This window comes from Panthera leo, chromosome D1 (assembly GCF_018350215.1).
Source record: "Panthera leo isolate Ple1 chromosome D1, P.leo_Ple1_pat1.1, whole genome shotgun sequence".
Lineage (NCBI taxonomy): Eukaryota > Metazoa > Chordata > Mammalia > Carnivora > Felidae > Panthera > Panthera leo.
The window spans coordinates 7,306,742-7,328,013 of NC_056688.1; the positions used below are offsets into that span (position 1 = coordinate 7,306,742).

General features: G+C 39.0%; 1 protein-coding gene across 1 annotated transcript in view; it reads left to right on the forward strand.

Moving 5' to 3' along the window:
* The window catches only part of DDX10 (DEAD-box helicase 10), a 272,994-nt gene that overhangs the window by 29,144 nt on the left and 222,578 nt on the right, over positions 1 to 21,272 (forward strand). The window contains exons 8-12 of the mRNA XM_042907262.1: positions 851 to 1,013; positions 2,628 to 2,712; positions 15,110 to 15,211; positions 16,384 to 16,471; positions 19,907 to 19,995. Coding sequence (XP_042763196.1) covers positions 851 to 1,013; positions 2,628 to 2,712; positions 15,110 to 15,211; positions 16,384 to 16,471; positions 19,907 to 19,995 — 527 coding nt within the window. The remainder of the gene's footprint in view (positions 1 to 850; positions 1,014 to 2,627; positions 2,713 to 15,109; positions 15,212 to 16,383; positions 16,472 to 19,906; positions 19,996 to 21,272) is intronic.

Sequence of the window (21,272 nt, forward strand, 5' to 3'; positions counted from 1 at the left end):
ATTGATAAGATAATCAAAAGACTTTGAAGCATAAAACTATTAAGATAAAATTCCGTGGGGTCAGGAAATTGCCATAAAAGTTCAAGAAGGAGAAGAAATGCAAAATTTCTTTCTCTTGAGGATTTTATTTTGTGTTCACTTTTTTTTAAAGACTTGATTTTTTTATAGCAGTTTGAGGGTCACAGCAAAGTTGAGGGGCCCTCTTTCACACAGGCATGGCCTTCGTAATCTTTACATATTTTAAAAATGATCGTAGGTATCAGATCGCTCTACTACTTAGAATCTACTGGATACATGTGTAAGAGGTTTGTTTTAAATTCTCCATATTTACGATATATCAGAAATTACATTTTTTGCAACTCATTACACTTGAAAAAATGTCAGCTGTCAAGTTGAAATGTAAGGGGAGCATTTTTTACAAAGTTTTTAAAATTTTTATTTATTTTGAAAGAGACATAGTGAGCAGGAGAGGGGCAGAGAGAGAGGGAGACAGAATCCAAAGCAGGCTCCGCGATGTCAGTGTCCAGAGCCCGATGTGACATGCTGGGCTCGACCTCACAAAGTGTGAGATCAAGAGCTGAGCCAAAGTCAAGGGTTGAATGCTTAACCGACTGAGCCACCCAGGCGCCCCTAAGGGCAGCATATTAAAAAAAAAATTCTTACAGGAAATAATGTGAACAAAAAGTGCTCGAAGACCACAACTCCAGACTGTGTTTCCCTTTCTCTGCCCTACATTTTTTCTTTGGTGAAACTTGTGCTCCTTAAAGCATGTTTGCTGCTAATCTCCCAAGTTTGCTTGACTGCTGCTGTTATCTGGAAGTACCAAACTCCTTTTTCTGTTACTGCCTAGGTCCAGTATCTGTACCGGGTGTTCTGTCGGCTACGTCCTGGGATCTCTATCCTTGCGCTGCACGGCCGGCAGCAGCAGATGAGAAGGATGGAGGTCTACAATGAATTCGTCCGCAAGAAGGCTGCAGTTCTCTTTGCTACTGACATTGCAGCCAGGGGGCTGGGTGAGAACTTAGAAGAAAAGATTTTGTGGTCATGGCGTATAGAATTTGCTTATAAATGGATGGATTTGGGGATTCCGTATAGTTATACTCAAATAATTGGGCCTTTTTTTCTTAGAAAAATAAGTAAATTGGTAACCAATATGATTAAGGATACATCAGTGAAAATTTTGGTTGTATTTTCACCTTCTGTGTTTATTGCTTATGGTAATAATCCTAGAATCCTGAGCAGCCCACAGAATCAAAGGCGGATTAAAGGTGTAAAGACACCTTTCTATGTTTCTTTGAAAATTGGAAACTTGATAAAATATTACAACTTACTTAACAAGAAAATTTGAAATCCCATTTTTTCACCAAATGTTTTTATTTTAAAAGCATACTTAATGTGTTTAAAGTTTCAGAAAGCCACTGTGATACCGTTTTACAGCTGGTGGCTTTGTGGTGGTGGGATGGGGTATGGAAGTAATTACAGGAAGTAGAGATCAGAACACATGACAAGAGATTAAGTAGGTGGTAATTTAAATTGTTCAGTGGCTTTGTTTTATGTTAATTACTGTGGTAGATTTTAAACATACATGAAGAATAGATCTCAGGTGCCATCAGGTATGTTACCCAGCTTTGACAACCATCCTTTCCATGATCCCCTTTTTCTTCCTGTCTCCTTGATTTTCTTGGAGTATTTGAAAGTGTATCTCAGACATTATATATGTTCACTCACATGTGACTGGAGGCAGTAGCCAAGTATACATGTTTTTAAAGCTCTCTGGCTTGTATTGTTGTTATACCATGACTTTTGGTAAAATCATCCTTTTGTATTTACCTTGTCTGGGCTGTGTGATTGTCTGTTGTGATTGTCTGTATGAGTTTTCTCGAATGTTCTAGCAGATGTCCCATACCTTCTTTGCTACCAGTTCAAACCCGGTCCATTTCTCTCTTCCCTTAGACCCTCCCCCTCTTGCAAGTTCCATCTCCAGCTCTTACCCACGCTGGTTGCTCCATAAACCTCATGCGTATTTGTCATCCTGACACTCTTCTTTCCAGATCTTTCTTCCTCTTCCTTGACTTATCAGCCCTTATCTCTATTAGGGAAATTGATCTAAAATTCTCACAGCAAAATCCACTAATGACTAAAAGTAGTTCTTTCAAGTAATTGAGAACAGGATATCTGGAAATGAGTGAAAACTTCTGTAGTCGGAAGTGAGAAAAGGGACTTAGAATCATTAATTTGAATGGAGATGGGAATAGCAAGAAAAGTAAAGTTTCCTTCCTTTAAATTGGGAAACCAGTTTTGTAGTTCACTAGGAGCCCATGAAAAGTGGGTTCTTTTAGGTTATTAAAATTTTATTATTTGTCTGACACGAAGCAATCTCTTCTGTTTCAGATAGAAAAGAATCTTTGTATTCAAACACTGTCATTGATTTTAGTTCACTCTGTCAATGGAGAATTGTTTATTATCTCTTGGTTCCTGTAGTTAATTTTATTTTTAATAAAGTTCACAGATGATATCTATCAGTTTGATGTGATGGAAAGTCCTAGTAAGTGATAATGTAAAATAAAAATAGTGTGGCATGGTAGATCTTGCAACTAGTTTCCTAACTTGATGCTCCTTCTGTTCAGATTTCCCAGCTGTGAATTGGGTTCTTCAGTTTGATTGTCCAGAGGATGCCAACACATACATTCACCGAGCAGGTAGAACTGCCAGGTAGGTGTGCTGGCTCTTTTCTTTGCTTTTGCAGTTGGGAGATGTTTGCTCGTGGTAGAATTTTAAATGTGAAGTATCTTTCTGGATAGCATGTGTTAATAATTACCAAAACTTTAGAGTTCTTCCTTTTGCCTCATGTTCCACATTTAAAAACTGATTTAAGAAAAGAGAGATGGGTAAAGTTACATAAAGATGTTCATCTCACTGACCTGTGTAATGGTTAGGAAATGGAAACAGTCCAAATAATCACAGCAGGGTTATAAGTGATTATGATTAGCCACAGACAGACTGTGTCTTTGGATTTACCTTGTACCATTTATTACCTTATCACAACTGGATGAATATAATGTGGTTGTTGGTGAGACATTGGTACTTGATGATGGAAGAGACACCAACTCTTGGTCTATCTGGGCAGCAGTTCTGCTTTTTATTAAAAAAATTTTTTTTTAATGTTTATTTATTTTTGAGAGAGACAGAGACAGAGACACAGTGTGAGTGGGGGAGGGGCAGAGAGAGAGAGGGAGACATAGAATCCAAAGCAGACTCCAGGCTCCTAGCTGTCAGCACAGAGCCCAGCGCAGGGCTTGAACTCAAGAACTGTGATCATGACCTGAGCCGAGGTCAGACATTTAAACTGACTGAGCCACCCAGGCGCCCCATGGAAGGATCTTTAGACCCAAGATTTAGACCATCTTCTAAGCAGTGATTTTCCTCCTCTTCTCCTTGCCCTGTGTCCCTTTCAGCAAACAGCCCCAAGTGGCCTCTCTCCCTCATTTGTCTAGTAAATCCCTTTGGCATGCACTGAAATTTCTTTGAATCCACAGTTTTGGACGGCTTTAAAGAAGTTTTTTTTTTTCTTTTTGGCTGTATCTGGTAGATTTTGTTGTATGTTTTAGCTGAAGTAAAGGTTTTTCATGTCCTTCTGCAGGTGCTGCTTGTCCTTCTGAGAAGTAGAGCCCTTCATTTTACTCATTAAAAAATTTTTGTAACATGTTTGATTGTTTAAACATTTTTGATTGATTCACATTTATCTTTAAATAAAGAGATATAGCCATTAAACATGGGCTATAATAAAAATGCACTCAAACGCATTTCTTTTGACCAGCATGGAGTGAATATTACAATAGTGAAAGATAAAGCTATTTAAAAATGGAATTTATGGGGGTGCCTGGGTGGCTCAGTTGGTTAAGCATCCAACTTTAGCTCAGGTCGTGATCTCACAGCTCGTGGATTTGAGCCCCACATCGGGCTCTGTGCTGACAGCTCGGAGCCTGGAGGCTACTTCTGATTCTGTGTCTCCCTCTATCTCTGCCCCTCCCCTGCTTGTGCTCTGTCTCTCTCTCTCTGTCTCTCTCTCTCTCAAAAATAAACAAACATTAAAAATAAAAATTTTTAAAATGGAATTTCTGTACTACAGGGTAAAAAGTAAGTCTTTTTATTGTAGTTAACAATATAATTTGAATAAACAGTGGAGTTAGAACTGGGTTCTATATATGGTGCTGTGGTGCTTTTAGACAAACTTGCCTGTAAAGTGGTTACATTTTGGTTTCTAATGGGGTCTAAGGAAAAAGGACCTGGGTAGATGAACAGGCTTGTTTTCCATTTTATAGGAAGATGGGTGCTGGTGTCAGTGATCTTTGTGTCGGGTACATGTTTGGGTTATCTTTCATAGCGAGATGTTCAGAAGTCGTAAGTAGTAGTGGTTGGCGGAATGAGAATTCCTCTGCTGTTTAACTCTTCTCAGTAAACGTGAGGCATGTATGAGTTTGTACTTGTACCCATGCACACATTTTCCATTTTAGAGAAAGTGGGATGTAGCCTTGCACACAGGCGTGTTAGTGTTAGTTGTGCCATTTCGTGTTGACATAGACAGGGGAAACGGATTTCTTTATGGAACACTTATAAATAGTATTTTAAAATTATTCTTCCTTAATGAAGATGATTGGACATCTCATTGCATCAGAAAACAGTTCACCGAAGAGGAATATTTCAGGGTTTTTCGTTCCCAGAGAGGTTGTTAAAAATCTTCTGTAGCTGAACATGCCAGGGTGAACACTAAATTGGTCCTAATGACTGGAGATGAAAAGGAGCTACAACAACATCATGATTGTATTTGAAAAGAAAATACTAATTTGAAAAACTGTTGTAATGCAATTTCTAATGTCATTAATTTTAAAAATACAAGTCTGTTTGATCCCTCATAACCAATTAAAAATGTTTTGAATCGACTCTTTTAGATGAGTAGTCAGTGGAAATGTTTAGGATACGCAATACTTATTTTTTCTTGGTCAGTTTAATAAAAAAATAATGAAATTGCAGTTTAAAAGTTGCCATTAATGGGCTTACAGATAATTAGAAAGTTTCTTGGGCCATGAGACTGAATAATTGAATTGAATAAAGGCTAAATTAGAATTTGAAACTAATTAAAATCCTGTGTTTATGCTGTAATTAAAACTGGGTTGCCAGATAGTGGTTACTTGTGGAAGTGAGCTATAATATATGAATATGGAAAAATGAATTCAGTGCTTTGTGGCAGAATAGCTAATGTTTGGGGAATCTTTTTTTTCCTTTCGAAGTGTTTTAGCTAAGTGAAAATAGTGATTTAGGCATTTGTCTTGAAGTACTTTGTTGTAATGTATTATTCACTTAAAATTCTCATGATCCTTAGTATTGGGAAAATTTTTGTCTATTTTCTTTAACCATCCACATCTCTTTTAACAAAATGATCTCCTTTAGAGACAGGAAGGCAAGGAATAGGAATATAATTTTATCAAGCTGTATTCTGTGGTGCATTACTTAAAAATGATTGTTTTTAGGGTTTGCAGTTTTGGGTACTCAAAAAACCAGGCTCTTCCATTTTCTTAGGAAAATGCCCATTTGAAAATAAAAAATTGGGGAATGGAGAGTAAGTAGGTATACATAGGATACTCCTCTTTTTTTGTTTTTTTTTTGAATGTTTTTATTTGGGGGGTAGGAGTCTGTGGATGGAAGATGTGAGTTATATGTAACTGTTCATATGTAAACATTTGGGAGTTTAAATATAAAAAGTGAGAGTCCAGGTGCCTGTAAGCTCAGTAGAGCATGAGACTCTTGATCTCTAGATTGTGAGTTCAAACCCCCCACTGTGACTAGAGCTTACTTTAAAACAAAAGGTGAGTTATATATCAGAGAGAGTGTGTGTATGTATATAATATAAAATATATAATAAAATATAATATATAATTATATTCCAGCTGAGTCTTGCCTGGCTGCATTTTGTAGCTCTCAGACTTTGTGAGTGATTTAGACAGCAGTGTGAGATTCCACTAGGGGGCAGCAGAGGCCAGTTCTTTGCGTTGCACACTCATGGCTGCCCTGTAGATCAACAGCAGCAAAGAGGATGCAAAGTAGTTAAAATTTTTGCTGTGATAACTTTGAAGAGTTTATGGTTTGTGGAAAATACTGGTACTTTATGGAAGAGATAATAGATTTTTTAAAAAGTATCCTTAATTGTTTTGTAAATTGAAATAATAAGAGTGAAAAGACAATTTCCATGAGCATTAATTTACTGAAGCTTACTCTGAATATCTTGGGAATGAGATAAGAGGAATCTTTTGCTAGTGAAAATTTGTGCTTCTTTAAAGCTAAGACTTGGTAAGATCCTAAATTTAGCCTGTTTCTTCTGGATGTACTGGTGCTGCTTTGTTTCTTTACATGACCGTCTGCCTTGGTCTGCTACTATTTAGAATTTAAAGTTTTTTTTTTTTTTTTAAAGGGAAAAACCAATTTTTTATTTTTTATTTAAAAAAAAATTTTTTTTAATGTTTATTTATTTTTGAGACAGAGAGAGACAGAGCATGAACAGGGGAGGGTCAGAGAGAGAGGGAGACACAGAATCTGAAACAGGTTCCGGGCTCTGAGCGGTCAGCACAGAGCCTGATGCGAGGCTCGAACTCACGGACTGCGAGATCATGACCTGAGCCGAAGTCGGCCGCTTAACCGACTGAGCCACCCAGGCACCCCCCAATTTTTTATTTTGTATCAAGAAGCAATGAGCTGGGGTAGTGTAGGGCCAAAATAGTTACAGAGGTAGGTAAGAGGACTGAGCCTTCTCAGTTGTGGGCTAGTTCTAGGCCCTTCCCCCTTGCCCTTCTGCTGTCGCTTCTCAGCACAGCAGGCAGAGTGATCCTTTTAAACACAAGTCAGATGATGTCAGTCCTCTCCGGGCTTCCTGTTCACTCAGAATAAAAGCCAATGACCTGATATTATTCAGTCCCCTCCAACCTTACTTTCTATTCCCTGCTTGTCCCTATATTTCACACTGGTCACACTGTTTCTCCTTTATGCCTACCATGTTCCCCCCGCCTCCCCCAGCCCCCCACCCCCAAGGCCTTTACGTTACTGTTTCTTTTGCTGGAATGGTTTTTCCTCAAGTATCTGCATGACTGTCTTTCTTAACCTGCCCCAACTACTCTTCCTAACCTCAGTCTGTATTTTCTTTTTTCCCCATAGCACTTAATACCTTCATGTATAGTAGAGCATTTCCTTATTACAGTGAATCTCTTTCTCTTCACTAGAATGTAGGCTCCATAAAGACTAGGGAAATATGTCTTCTTAATTGATATACCCTGAGTGCTTAGAACAGGCCTTGGCACAGAGTAGACAGCTGAGATAACACAGTGACTTTCTCAAATCAGACTCATGAATCAGAGCTTCCCTAAAATTAATTATCTCTTGCAGTATAACAGATTATCCCACAACTCAGTGTCTAAAAGCGAGAACTAGATGTTCTCTCCTGGTTTCCGTGGATCGGAAATGCAGGGGTGGCTCGTTCGGGTTCTCTGACTTCTCATCCGCATCCTTGCAGGTCTGGAGCCCAGGTCTGCGGTCGTGGTGTCACGTGGTCCTTGAAGGCTCCGCTGGGGCTGGATCCCCTTCCAAGCCCGTTCGTCTGCTTGTTGGTCAGAGGTGCCTCTTAGTTCCTTCCACACCTTTTTTCTTTTCTTGAGACTTTTCATAACAGAGCAGTTGGTTGGCTTCCTCAGAGAGAGCACGAGAGAGAGTAAGAGGGAGTAAGGTGGCGGCAGCGGTGTCTTTTGTGACTTAGAACTTGGAACCCAAACTCCATCTTACCGTAGCATCCTAGTGGTCGTACAGATCAGCCTGATTCTGTGTGGGGAGGACCACAAGGCTGTGGATGCCAGAAGGTCCGGATTTTGGGGAGCCGTTTTAGGAGCTGCCTACCACACCTGAAAGCAAGCTCTCCTGACAGTTTGAAAGATAAAGGACGGTAATGGCAAGGAATGTGCGAGGCAGGAAGAGGTCTGGGAACCCCGCTGTAGCTGCACAGGGCCATTCTCGTCACCTCAGGGTAGGCTCTGGCCAAGACTGACCTCTCAGTCACTAAGCAGTCACTAAGCCACGCGTGCCGTTTATCGCTTTCACCGTTGGGCCACCGCTAGGCTCACTCACGTGGCTGACTGCAGAGACCTGCCGCTTGAATCCACAGACTTCAGACAAACCTGGTACATCTGTTATTTAGCACCTCCTGCGTGAGGGCTCCCATGCTGGCACGCGGCGTGTTTGTTTCCTCGGAGGCCTGTCGTTAGTCTGTTTATGAGGAGATTTGACCGTGTCACTTTTTTTCAGCCGGAGGAGTCTCCGTGCCCTTCCCTGTCATTCCCACAGGGAGCGAGCGGGTTGTGACCTAACCGTTCACTTGGTAACTCTCAGGTCTCTGTTGAGTGAACAGATGGAAGAGCTCAGTCAGTCTTTATACCAGCCTGGTGGGAGAGGCCTTTTTGTCAGGAAACGACTTCTCAGGCTTGCGAGGTAAAATGTGTCTAAGATCCCTTGGGAAATACCAGGACTGGGATGTGTCCTCAGGTCTCTCTGACCCCGCAGCTCCTGTTCTTGCCAGTGTGCCCCAAAGCAGATGTTTTCAGTTAGTGAAATCTAGTGGCTGCTGCTCCCAGGCATGGTTTCCATAAGGCGAGAAAGCCAGGTGCTTGGAGAAGGAGGGTAGGTATCCTTATTTAGACTTGCTGTCATTTGTGATCATGAAGGCCAACTAAAAATGTATGCACTTTCCTTCTTTATTTGGATTATTAGAGGCAGATATCCCATAGTTGATCAACACTATCCTGGAAAGTCAAGAAATTTAGGTTTGGATCTAGCTCTGTCACCTGCTGGCTTTGTACCTTTTGATCAGTTCTTAATCTCTTTAAGCCTCGGTTTCTTCTCCTGGCATTAATCATCTCTTTCAGTAGTTTCCAGAAAGTAATTTCAGGTAGTATAATTTTTAGGTACCACTTTTATGGGTTTTCTTCTTGTTTTTAATGTATTAAAACTTAGTCTTGTTTTTAAGTTCTGGGGACAGAGTTGATAGAGTCTAATGATTTCTGCCTTTTCTGTGTGAACTCCCTAAATCCTTGTTCTTACTCAGTTTGCTAGAAGCTTTCCGTGCAACACATATTAGCCAACTTGGTTTTTTTTTTTTTTTTAATTTTTATGAACTTTGTCAAACTGTTGAGCCTATTATGGTGTACCTGTTTGTATTTCCAAAATCTTATGCTGCAGATGACTTTATTTTACCCAGAATATTTCCCGGTCTGTCCTTTTCTCTTTTAAATCTAGTGTAGAGTCTTTAGATAGGATTCTGTGAGTCAGAGATACCTCTTTTCCTGGAATAAGCTCTCCTCTGTACCACACTGTGCAGGAGGAACAGAACGTTTAAGTGTGATTCCTGTGGCCTGTCTGTATGCATCTGCTGGGCTGATGCCCTTTGGAACCTCAGTGACAGGTGCTCTTGGGGCTGGTTGCCACTGGTGAGGCTAAGGTGTAGGAGGACAGAAGGAGATACAGGGAGGAGGGAAAAGAAGGGCTGTGGAATAGCAGAGTGTGGCCAACAGTTGTCTTTCTCTCTCTCTTGATGATACTTCTATTGTGAACAAAGGCTAGTATGTTAAGAATCACAGGTATAGAACTTTAGGTTCTGAAGGAACCTGAATCATCTCATTCATCATCTAAGTGGCTCGGGTGGTTAAGTGTCCGACTCTGGCTCAGGTCATGATCTCGCGGTTCGTGAGTTTGAGCCCCGCATCAGGCTCTCCGCTGTCAGTGCAGAGCCCACTTTGGATCTTCTGTCTGCCCCCTCCATGCCGTGCACACCGTCTTTCTCTCTCTCTTTCAAAAATAAACATTTAATAAATTTTTAAAAAAAGTATATAATTTATAAATAAGAATGTAATATATGGTGATAAAATGACTCATTATCCAGGGTTGTAAAACTAATGAATAGTACAGCTAGGGCTTGAATTCAGTTCTTTAGACTCCAAATCCAGTGTTCTATCTGCTTACACAACTTCTGGTGGTTTTTTGCATCTGTTTACTCATCAGATATTTGGTGAGCAGCTTTTAGGTACAAATGTATGGTAGGTATGGAACATGCATTCATATATGTCCTCAAATTTACTAATCGAGGTAAGGAAGTACCCTAATATTAATAGTACTAAGATGTGTTAAATGAAGTAAGAATGACACAAAGATGTAGATTTTAAAAGCACATGTTTTCATTTTTTACTTCATAAGGACTTGTGTTTTGTTGTAAAAATATTGCTTATTCACTATATAGATTCTATCTTTTTTAATGTTTTATTTTGAGAGAGAGAGGAAGAGAGTGGGAGGGGCAGAGAGAGAGGGAGACACAGAATCTGAAGCAGGTTCGAGGCTCTGAGCTGTCAGCATAAAGCCTGATGTAGGGCTCTGACCTGAGCCAAAGTTGGACGCTTAACTGACTGAGCCGCCCAGGTGCCCCTCACTGTATAGATTCTAGACATTGGCAGAACCTACCAGCTACATCATACCACCTAGAGAAATTTTCATGTATGTTGTATATATATTTTTAAAATTACAAAAAGGGAATTATTCTAAATAGAATCTCTTACACCCTGCTCTATAACTTGGAGAACCAGACCGGGAGAACTGAGAATGGCCAGGCAGTTGTGAGCCCTGGCAGATCTTGCTGAATGGGCAAAATTTAAGGGACACTTAAAGTGTTAGCTAGAATGGAGTTTACGTGTTGGGGAGAAGGCATTGGAATAGCTGAGGACTAGTGGGTACTGGGTGGAACGCAAATTAGTGCCAGAACAGCAGGGCTTTTCCTCCTTCCTTTGGTCAGAGTTTGTTTTGAGGTTAAAATTACCAGTGGGACCCAGAAGTCAGTGGTCTGTCTCTCACGTTGAGCTAGAAATGCCAGTGAGCTGTATGTAGCATGTGAAGGCAGACAATCGTGATCAACCTATTAGGGGTCTGTATAGCTGATAGAGGTAATGAACTGCAAGTTTAAAGCCTCTGATACGCAATGATTAGCTGGAGATTTTTGTTTTTGTTTTGTATTTCTGTTTTTTTGTGGGTGTTTTTGGATAATTTCTTGGTCTTCCCAGAAATTTGCCTTCTCTACCAATTGCTTGTGTAAAAAAGATTGGCAAATTAATGTAAAATGAAGTTCTTCCTAAATTCTAAAGGGCTACGTAAATGTAACGTACTACTACAGATGGTGAAAATGAGATTTTTGTTGTTGTTGTGTTTCAGTTGCAGGGCTTTTATTTGGTGCCTACAATGTTTCTTATAATAACCTGTGTATTATGGAATTCCAAAATGTAGATCTTGTGAAGAACATTTATTTCTCTTTATATATATACTAAGCCTCAGTCCTTGGATATTGCTTTTGAAATATAAAAAGCTAGCTCATGGGTAAATAGACTCTCCTTGTAAGCATTTGAAAGAAAAAAAATGTGCTTCTGCCTTCTTTTCAAATGTGTATTTATTTTTAAAATGAAAGCTTACTGGAAATTCTTGGGTGTTGGTGTGTAGGAGATAATTTGTGCTTTCTGTATGTTGTTTTAGGGAAAAGATGTGTGTGATGTTCAATAGGTAAAGTGGCCAGTTATGATCTTTTCTGTAGATGCTTGCCTTATGGGGTTCGACTTTGGACATTTTTTTTCCATTTTCCTTTGGGAATTTTGTTCTTCTAAATTCCAGTGTTGTACTCTGTCTTAACCTTGTGCAGATCTATGTGTCTGTTGGCTATAGTTGTAAAAGGTTTGGATATGGCCCATGTGTGACTTGAATCCTGATCTGTTCTTCCAGATTATTCTTGGGTACCTGAAGGGGTAGACAAGATAGGTATAATGATTAGGCTTATTATTCTTGTTTATTCATCCGTCTGAAGATCCAAGGGCTTCAGGGAATGCTGTTTTGATACCTTAGAGATTTCTGTTAACCCCTTTGCCCCTGTTCTGGCGCACATTATGTAGGCCTGGTGGCATGTTTATTTTTTCTCTCCATCTCTGAATTTGGATATAGAATGTTAAAGAGATCGATTACCCTTTAAGCCACCCATACCCATCTCCCTTCTTCCTAATTGTTCCTCTCTGGGCCACATGAGATAAGCTTTCTTACTTCTGAAGATAATTGACCTCATCTCAAGAGTTTGGCTACCTTGAGGGCATTTTGATATAGTGCACAGCACGGTAGTCATTATTAACCGATATCTGTCCCCTTTGCCTTTAACCTGTTGTTGGTGAGATCTTGGAGCTTCAGAAGTTGAGATGTCTCTCAGATACCTTGTCTGCTCTGGGTTTTGCCTCACTACTTCATATAATAGTGATTCCTGCCTTCACAGATGGTTTAATACAGTACTGCTTAGGGGAATGCTTTTTCATGTTTCTTCATAGTAAATGATGTTGAAACATTTTGAATCGTAGTAGGTGTTGAAATACAGTGAGGAAGGTATTTGGTACTAGTTTCTCATTTATGAAACAGTAAAAGCTTTACTCTATCTCCTGTTAAATACCCATGCATTAGAAACCCTAGAAAAAGCTAATCAGCCTGAAGAAGACAAAACTATCCACTGGCCTCTCGTCAGATGCTGCCTTTTCTCCCTGGAAAACTGGATTCTCCCCTAATGTTTGACTAATTGCTAATTTTTTAGATCTCTGCTCTTAGAAGCCATTTGCCCAGGGCAGTTTTCTTGACACCTAGACAGCATTCAGTGGAGTTCTCTGTTACGGTTTTATAGCTTCCTGCACACCTACTAACACTCCTACCACTTTATTGTTATTTGATGTTTTGGTATCTGTCCCTAATAGTCTGTAAGCTCTGTAACAGCCACAACTATGTCAGTTTTGGTGCCTGGCATTTAGTGGCCCCTTAAATTTTTTTTTTTCATATATGAGTTAAAGATAAATTTTAGCACTTTGGATATGTTTTATTTCCTACTTTTCTGTGTGTGTGTACTCATAAAGGTGTATACATATATGTAGATATTTCTATAAAGATAGTACCCTGGAATTTCACCTTGCTTGTTGGAGTAGAGTTTTAAAATCAGCATGATGTGAAATTGCCCTTCCATGTTTATCGTACATACAATAAGTCAACACAATTTTCCCCTCCAGCGTTCATTGATAAAATTGTGTACAGTGGTATTCTGTCTCTCTATACACAGCCATCCAGAGTTCTCCAGAACCAGACTCTGATGTACCCATCTGGCAATCCTCCCTGCTGTCCACTTGGTTACCCTGGTTCGGTTGGGTTTCTCCTATCTTAAGTTAGCTAAGTTTGCCCTATGTTTTCTGGTTTCCACTCCTTAGTTCATGCCATTCTCCCGCTTTGGAAGACCCTATCTTTTCCCTTTCTGTTCACCTTCAAGGTCCTCCTCAAATTCTACCTGGCCCTGACCCACTCTGAGTGGTCTTTTTCCTCTTCTGAGTTTTTGCCATTTATTGCCCCTGGTCGTCCTTTGACATTTAGTGATGTTACCATCTTGGGGATGTTGTCTTGATTTTGTGTGTGTTTGTGTTTTCTAGTCAGCTAGATTGTTTGACCACTGAAGACAGAAATACTCTTCTTTTTTTTGTGTTCTTCACAGTTTAGGCCTGGCACAAGGTTTCTCACTAAATAATTTATTTGGTTTTAACTATAAAAAGTTGCTCCTCGAGGATGTGGAGAAACGGGAACCCTCTTGCACTGTTGGTGGGAATGCAAATTGGTGCAGCTGCTCTGGAAAGCAGTGTGGAGGTTCCTCAGAAAATTAAAAATAGACCTACCCTATGACCCAGCAATAGCACTGCTAGGAATTTCCCCAAGGGATACAGGAGTGCTGATGCATAGGGGCACTTGTACCCCGGTGTTTATAGCAGCACTCTCAACAATAGCCAAATTATGGAAAGAGCCTAAATGTCCATCAACTGATGAATGGATAAAGAAATTGTGGTTTATATACACAATGGAATACTACGTGGCAATGACAAAGAATGAAATATGGCCCTTTGTAGCAACGCGGATGGAACTGGAGAGTGTGATGCTAAGTGAAATAAGCCATACAGAGAAAGAAAGATACCATATGGTTTCACTCTTATGTGGATCCTGAGAAACTTAACAGAAACCCATGGGGGAGGGGAAGGAGGAAAAAAAAAAAAAAAAGAGGTTAGAGTGGGAGAGAGCCAAAGCATAAGAGACTCTTAAAAACTGAGAACAAACTGAGGGTTGATGGGGGGTGGGAGGGAAGGGAGGGTAGGGGATGGGTATTGAGGAGGGCACCTTTTGGGATGAGCACTGGGTGTTGTATGGAAACCAATTTGACAATAAATTTCATATATTGAAAAAAAAAAAAAAAGTTGCTCCTCACATTTGATAGCATGAACCTTGAATAGAGTACTTTGATGAGAATATTTTTCATTTTGTGTCTTTAAAAAACATTCTACGAATATCCAGTTCTGTTTTGTCTTACTGCTTGCACGTAGTGGCTGACCCTGAGTTACAGGGGAGTCTGTATGCAAGTAGCACAAGAGGTTTAGTAGCTGTGGGGGCATTGTGGCCCAGTTACGTTGAAATTTCTGGTGGTACAGCATGAAATAAGAACTTTACTAGGTGAAGGAAGAGAATGGATTGGAGGATAGCTTTTCACTTGAGCAGAGATCCATTTCTTAAAACTATAGCACTGTTTTCTGAAAACAGTGCTATTCCCAAGGTATAAAATCCCCAGAAAGATGATTTGATTCCTTAATACAGTGGGTGCCATGTTCTTACATGAGTAATTGTAACCTAATACTCTCGTGGCTTAAATGAGAAATTGCTACAGAGAACTATTTAAGAAATTCCTTTTAATTGATTTGTTTCTTAGGATCTGGCTCTCCTACCTTGGTATAGCCTAAAAGTCACTTGGAATTGTAACTAGTAGTGGAATGTTGAAAAAGATGCTCAGAGCCCTACTTGTCTGTCGTCACAGAAGTGAACAAAATGGCATTCCTAATATTTACTAATTAGGTGAACTTGCTTCTTTGTTACCTGTTTGTCAGACTGTTGAAATGTAAAATGCAGATTGCACTGATGTGGAAGAGATTATTTGTTTGTTTAGGTACAAAGAGGATGGTGAAGCTTTATTAATTTTACTTCCTTCCGAAGAAAAAGGGATGGTGCAGCAGCTTCTCCAGAAGAAAGTGCCTGTGAAGGAAATCAGGTAAGAACTGCTGGGTGTGTTGAAGTTACCGTCAGGAGAACGGAGGTGCAGAATCATCATGCTGAGTTATGTACACTTCATTCCCTCCTCCCTCTCGTCTTCCGCTGTCTGCTTTGTGACTTTTTTTGTTTGCTAGTGTTCTTCTAAACACGTTTTCTGGAAGACTGTTAATGCAGAAAATAAGATGAAATGGAGAACTTGTTAGCTTCAGCAGACATTGATTGTTGAAAAGATTATACATATTGGATAAAATTTGTAGGGTTGTATGTCCTTTTCAGAGGACTCTGCTGTCCATTGAAGATACTCAGATTGTCAGCAGATTTGATCAGGATCGGAGTTTCATCTGCACTGGGGTCCTTGAAACATCCTGGCTTTACTTGGAGGGAAGATTTGGAGGGTGTTTAGATGGGAAGTGGGGCAGGTGGGTTGGGTAAGGGTTTGATGGAACACGACTGAGTTGAAATTGTTGAGGCTAAGTGAAAGTTTTCTACCTTTTGTGTCTTTAATTTTATATATGATTTTATAATTAAAGTAAAAACCACCTCGTCCACCCCCATCTACTGCTACCCCAGCTTTGGAGGAGCAGAGTGGTTCGGTTTATAATCAGGGAAAAAAGTGGGATTTATTTTGTGAAACATAGACCCTTGTAAGAATTTCATTCTTTCCTGTAGCTTCCCTTGGTGGAGTTAAGTAGCAATTCTGTTACATTGTGCCTGATTTCCAGATAAGGAGACCATTATTTATATCTTTTGGCTCCTTGCTTATTATTTGAAATTGGCTTTATGATATTTGGCTGAAAATGGAAGTACTTACAACAATGACATTAACTTTCATTTATTCTATTGCATGGACCGATCTCCTGTTAGAGTATTTTCTAACATTATGGACCTAAGAAGCAACCAGTGATAATTGAATGTTAACCTTAGTATCTTTCACTTAGCATGGGGCATTTAGAGATGATTTCTGATCTTGATCTTTTTCCCCCCCTGCATTATGCAGAATACCTGAGAGTCAGGTTTATGTCTAGTGGAATTTCAGTCTAATCTGGCTCCTAGATGAGAAATAATGTTATAGGTTTAAAAATACTGAGGAAGATAGGAAAATGCTATATACTGTTTTCAGTTTCTAAAATTGAGATGTCTAAGTTTAACCTGTATTTTTTTGTTACAAAGAATTAATCCAGAAAAACTTATAGACGTCCAGAAAAAATTGGAATCATTTTTAGCACAAGATCAAGATTTAAAAGAAAGAGCTCAAAGGGTAAGTCGTTGGTAAATTGGATACCTTAGTTGGAATGGAGCATATAATAAAGTTAGAATTCATCATTTTCTACTACTTTACGTTTCATGGTTATGCTTCAGGTAGTCAAGTGGTGCAATTCACAGATAACCAGAACATTCTTTAACTTTTAAAAAGACTCTGTACCTCGAAGCGTCCGGGTGGCTCAGTCGGTTAAACGTCCAACTCTCGATTTTGGCTCAGGTCGTGATTTCACGGTTTTTAGGATTGATCCCCACATTGGGTTCTGTGCTGGTGGCATGGAGCCTGCTTGGGATTCTCTCTCTCTCTCTGCCCCTCCCTTGCTCACACTCTCTCTTTTTCTCTCAAAATAAATAAATTAACATTTTTAAAAAACTAAAAAAAAAAAGTATGTATTTCTTAGAACTGGGAAAATGTCAGCTTTGTGCTTCTTCAGCAAGCTTATTGTAATTTCTTATATTAGCTTAAATTTCTAGAAAGCATAGCACTTTTACTGAATCCTCTTTAAGAATGAAATTTTAATCTATAAATATGACTTAATGTTCCCAAATTACTTTTTTTTGACTTAGAAATCCTCTTGATTAGCAAATACAAAGAATTACCACTTTCAGTTAAACTTACTTTTCAGTTCCTAGAGTGCCTAGCAGTAGATGCTTTAGAAAAGGAAGAAGGGAAGTAATTTTGTGTTGTGCTAACAGCTTCCTAGTCTCTAAACGGACAAATATTTGAATCCCTGTTACAAAGCTCATCCTTTTCGCCACGCTCTTATGTACATGGAGGTTACCAGATCTACATATTATCTCTCTCTCTGCATCTCCCATAACATATCAGCAGTGAGTTAAGAGTGTCAGGATTCAGAGGTTGGATTCTGTGTCAGCAGAGAGATGAAATGAGAGGAAGGAAATAAGAGATGTGGAAAGAGCATCCTAAGTGGATAAGGAGCCTGAGCAGAGAAATGGTCAGTAGTAAGGCTTTTACGTTATGGTTTTGAAACTGGATATTCTTGGGAAAGAAGTTTTATTTAAAGAGCAGATTTTACGTTTCTGGTTAAAAATTAACTTCTGTTATATTTTATCAAGTTAGCCTCGCTCTGCTTAAAATACCATGAGTGATGAAAGCTGGAATTTAAATGCTTACTTTGTGTCAAGTGCTTAGTCATGATGTGACTTTGTTACATGGCAGTTTGATACGTGTTCTTTCTTCATCTTCCCAACAACCCAGGAGGGAGGCAATACTGATGTGACTTTACACAGGAGTAAATAGTAGATGGAGAAAATTAAAAATTGTCCAGGATCGGGGTGCCTGGGTGGCTCAGTCGGTTGAACGTCCGACTTCGGCTCAGGTCATGATCTCGCGGTTCGTGAGTTCAAGCCCCATGTCGGGCTCTGTGCTGTCAGCTCAGAGCCTGGAGCCTGTTTCAGATTCTGTGTCCCCTCCTCTCTCCGCCCCACCCCTGCTTGTTCTCTGTCTTTCAAAAATGAATAAACATAAAAAAAAAAATTAAAAAAAAATATTGTCCAGGATCACATAAGCTGTTAAGTAGCAGACCTGAGACTGATATCCACATTTGACTTTCTTCAGAAATTCCATGATACATCAGGAGGATTATAAGAAAACCAAATACTGAACTGTGCCAAGTTGGATTTCTCTAGTCTCACTTCACCTGAAATCTAATGAAAAAGACCTTTATAGGGGAGATTTTTTTTTTCCTTAATTTTTGGGTATGCAAACATTTGTGTGTGCAGATATCATCTAGCAGACATTGTTTAAATCTTTTAGAAAGTTTGGAAATAGTATGCACATTTAAAACTATTATACATGAATTCTGAGATGTCATGACTTACTGCATACCTAAGAGGTCATTCAATTATGAATCAGGAAATAAGGAACAATGGAAGGATGTTTCACTAGTTTGTGCATACAACAAATGAGCCTTCCAGAACAAAGATTATAGAATGCACATTGAAATAAATGATGTGATTTATTGGGTGTCACGCATGGTTTAGCAGAATGGCTAACTGTATTGCCAGCAGCAGCAAGCTATCTAGTTTCATAGAAGTGATTTTCTAGCCTTTGATTATAATCTGGAGAGAACAAAAACGATAGGCAACCGGGGTGATTTTTTTGTGTGTGTGAACAATTGTAGGGGAAAAATTATCCTTGAACTGGAGCCATTCATTGTTTTTCATGCCTCTGGAGACAGGGAAAATGGTTTGAAGAAAGGATTAGTATAAATTTATAACAAATATGAAGTTCAGGAAATACTGAAATGGGAATTAAATGGACTTACAAAAATTTTAAAATAAGAAACGCTTGCATAGATGTGTTTCATCATCTTTGTTGCCTGACTGTGTTACAGACTGATAAAGGATCAGGATCATGTTTAAATTTTGGTTTATATAGTTCTTGGTCTACAGATACCTTTTTTCTATATAAACACCAAAGAAAAATAACACAAGTTCATGATGACAAATTACTTGAAGTGATAATGTAAAAGGGAAGGCTTTAGGAGTAAACTTCATGTCATGATTTTATTAAGCTTCATTTAAATACAGTAACATTTTATTATGTTAGAAAAGGTATTCTTTTCTAAGAATAAATAAATAAAGAATACCTTTAACTAAATAACTAAATAAATACCTTTAACCAATAACTAAAATAATTATTACTAATAGCTAGTATTTATTGGTATTTACTATATTCCACAAGATACACCCTGGTACTCTAGATCCATTTTCTCGGTTAATTTCTCATAACATTTTAAATAGAAGGTGTTATGATCTCTGATAGATGAGGAAACTGACAGAGACACAAGAGGTTTGAGCAGCTAGTAAGATAAGGAGCTCAGATTGTCATCTGTATCATTACATATCCTACTTTTTCCCCCTGTTAGACTATACTGCAATGGACTGATACTAACTTGTAGAATAGCTTTCTGAGAAGGTGATGCTCTATGTTGAGTTGGCTTTATGAAACCAAATTTAAAGTCTTATCTAATATTACAGTTACAAAAAGGTAGTTTTTTTTTATGTAGAATGGAGATATGCTCAATTATTTTATTAAAATTTTTTTTATTTTAATGTTTACTTTTAAGAGAGAAAGTGAGAGACAGAGAGTGAGCGGGGGGGGGGGGGTGGGTGGGGGGATGGGGGGAGGGGGGTGCAGAGAGAGAGTGAGACACAGAATCCGAAGCAGGCTCCAGGCTCTGAGCTGTCAGTATAGAGCCAGACATGGGGCTCAAGCTCAGAGCCATGAGCCGAAGTCATCTGCCCAACTGACTGAACCACCCAGGTGCCCCTATATGCTCACTTATTTTTAAGATATTTCACTACTGTTGAATTTATCCCTTTGGTTAATTTTCTTTTATCTGAGTTTAAATTTATTTTCCGTTTCTGACCATTGTATGTGATACATGTAAACCTCTTACTTTTACAGTGTTTTGTCTCCTATATACGCTCAGTGTATCTGATGAAGGATAAAGAAATATTTGATGTGAGCAAGTTACCTATACCTGAATATGCCCTGTAAGTATTCATATTACACTTTTAGTTGTGAATCCTCAGAGGTAGAGGTCATTTGTCTGCAACCTGGTTCTCTGAGAGTCCTCATTGAAACTGCTCTGCCTTAACTTAAGAGAATCTGTTAAAGATCTGCAGAGAAAAAGATTACGTAAACTAGAAAACTAGGTGAGTGTCTAGTTCTTGTTGTTTAAAGAAGTTTCTTACTTGTAAGTGAAGATTTCTGAAAGTTTCACTGGCAGTTTCCTGTAGTTTCATCTTAAAGGAGGTGGAGAACGATTGGTAAGCGCTGTTTGAAATCTTTAAATGTCTGTAGTCCTCTAACGCTGGCTTGGAACACCATAGACCATTCTTTTTTATGCTTTTGACACAAGTCTCCTTGTCAGTTCTTCCTTTATTTTAGATTGATCCCTATAACTGCTTGCTTATTGCCTGAGTGTTCTTTGTGTCTTGGTGTTTCTTATAGGTACTCAGAGTTACCATGGCAAAATATCCCCGTTTAGTAACTGAGGTTACTATTACATAAAAAAGGAACTGTTGGTTTGTTTTGGCTCAGTATTTGAAGGACTTTTTTCCTAACCTTTTCAGCTATAAAGGAGGAATGCTCATTTTTTCAGTGGGGTTCTACCTGTGGGAAAAACATTGACAGAATTCTATAAAGCACCCTTGAGGTTAATCATAGGTTAAATATCAGCATAAAATTCCTAGTCAGTGATGACACATGTATTTTCAAGGCAAGGTCTGTGTATTTGCCTTGCTCTCCAGGAATTTGAATGTCTTTACCTTTAAATGGAGTCTGATAAAAACTTGTATCTGGGAGAGTTGCTGTTTTCTACTCTTCACATTAGATTGTGAGTTTAGTATAATAGGTAATTTGTCAGTTGTAACATTTTAGAATGATTGAAATTGCTAGATAACAGCATGAGGCTCCTGACTCTCTGTGTAGGTAATTGATGGAAAACTGCACACCATGGATATAACATGTTTTTGTCACTGAGCTGTTTATGTAGCAGTTACTAATTTCACCTTTTCTGAATATGATTCTTGGTTTCAGTTATTAGCTCCCTTTTAGTATTCCATGAAAAAGTTCTGTCGTGGTTTTCTGATTGACTTAGCTGAGATATTAGTAAACAGGAGAGGCACCGGGCTCTGACACTGCAGGGTCATATTAATGGGACATTTTGTTGCTATAAAAGCCAGTAAACCTCATCTGTTCCCAGTTGACAACCTTTGCTTTTTACTGGTGATGTCTAAGGAAGGCAGAAAGTTAACTTCTGAGCCTA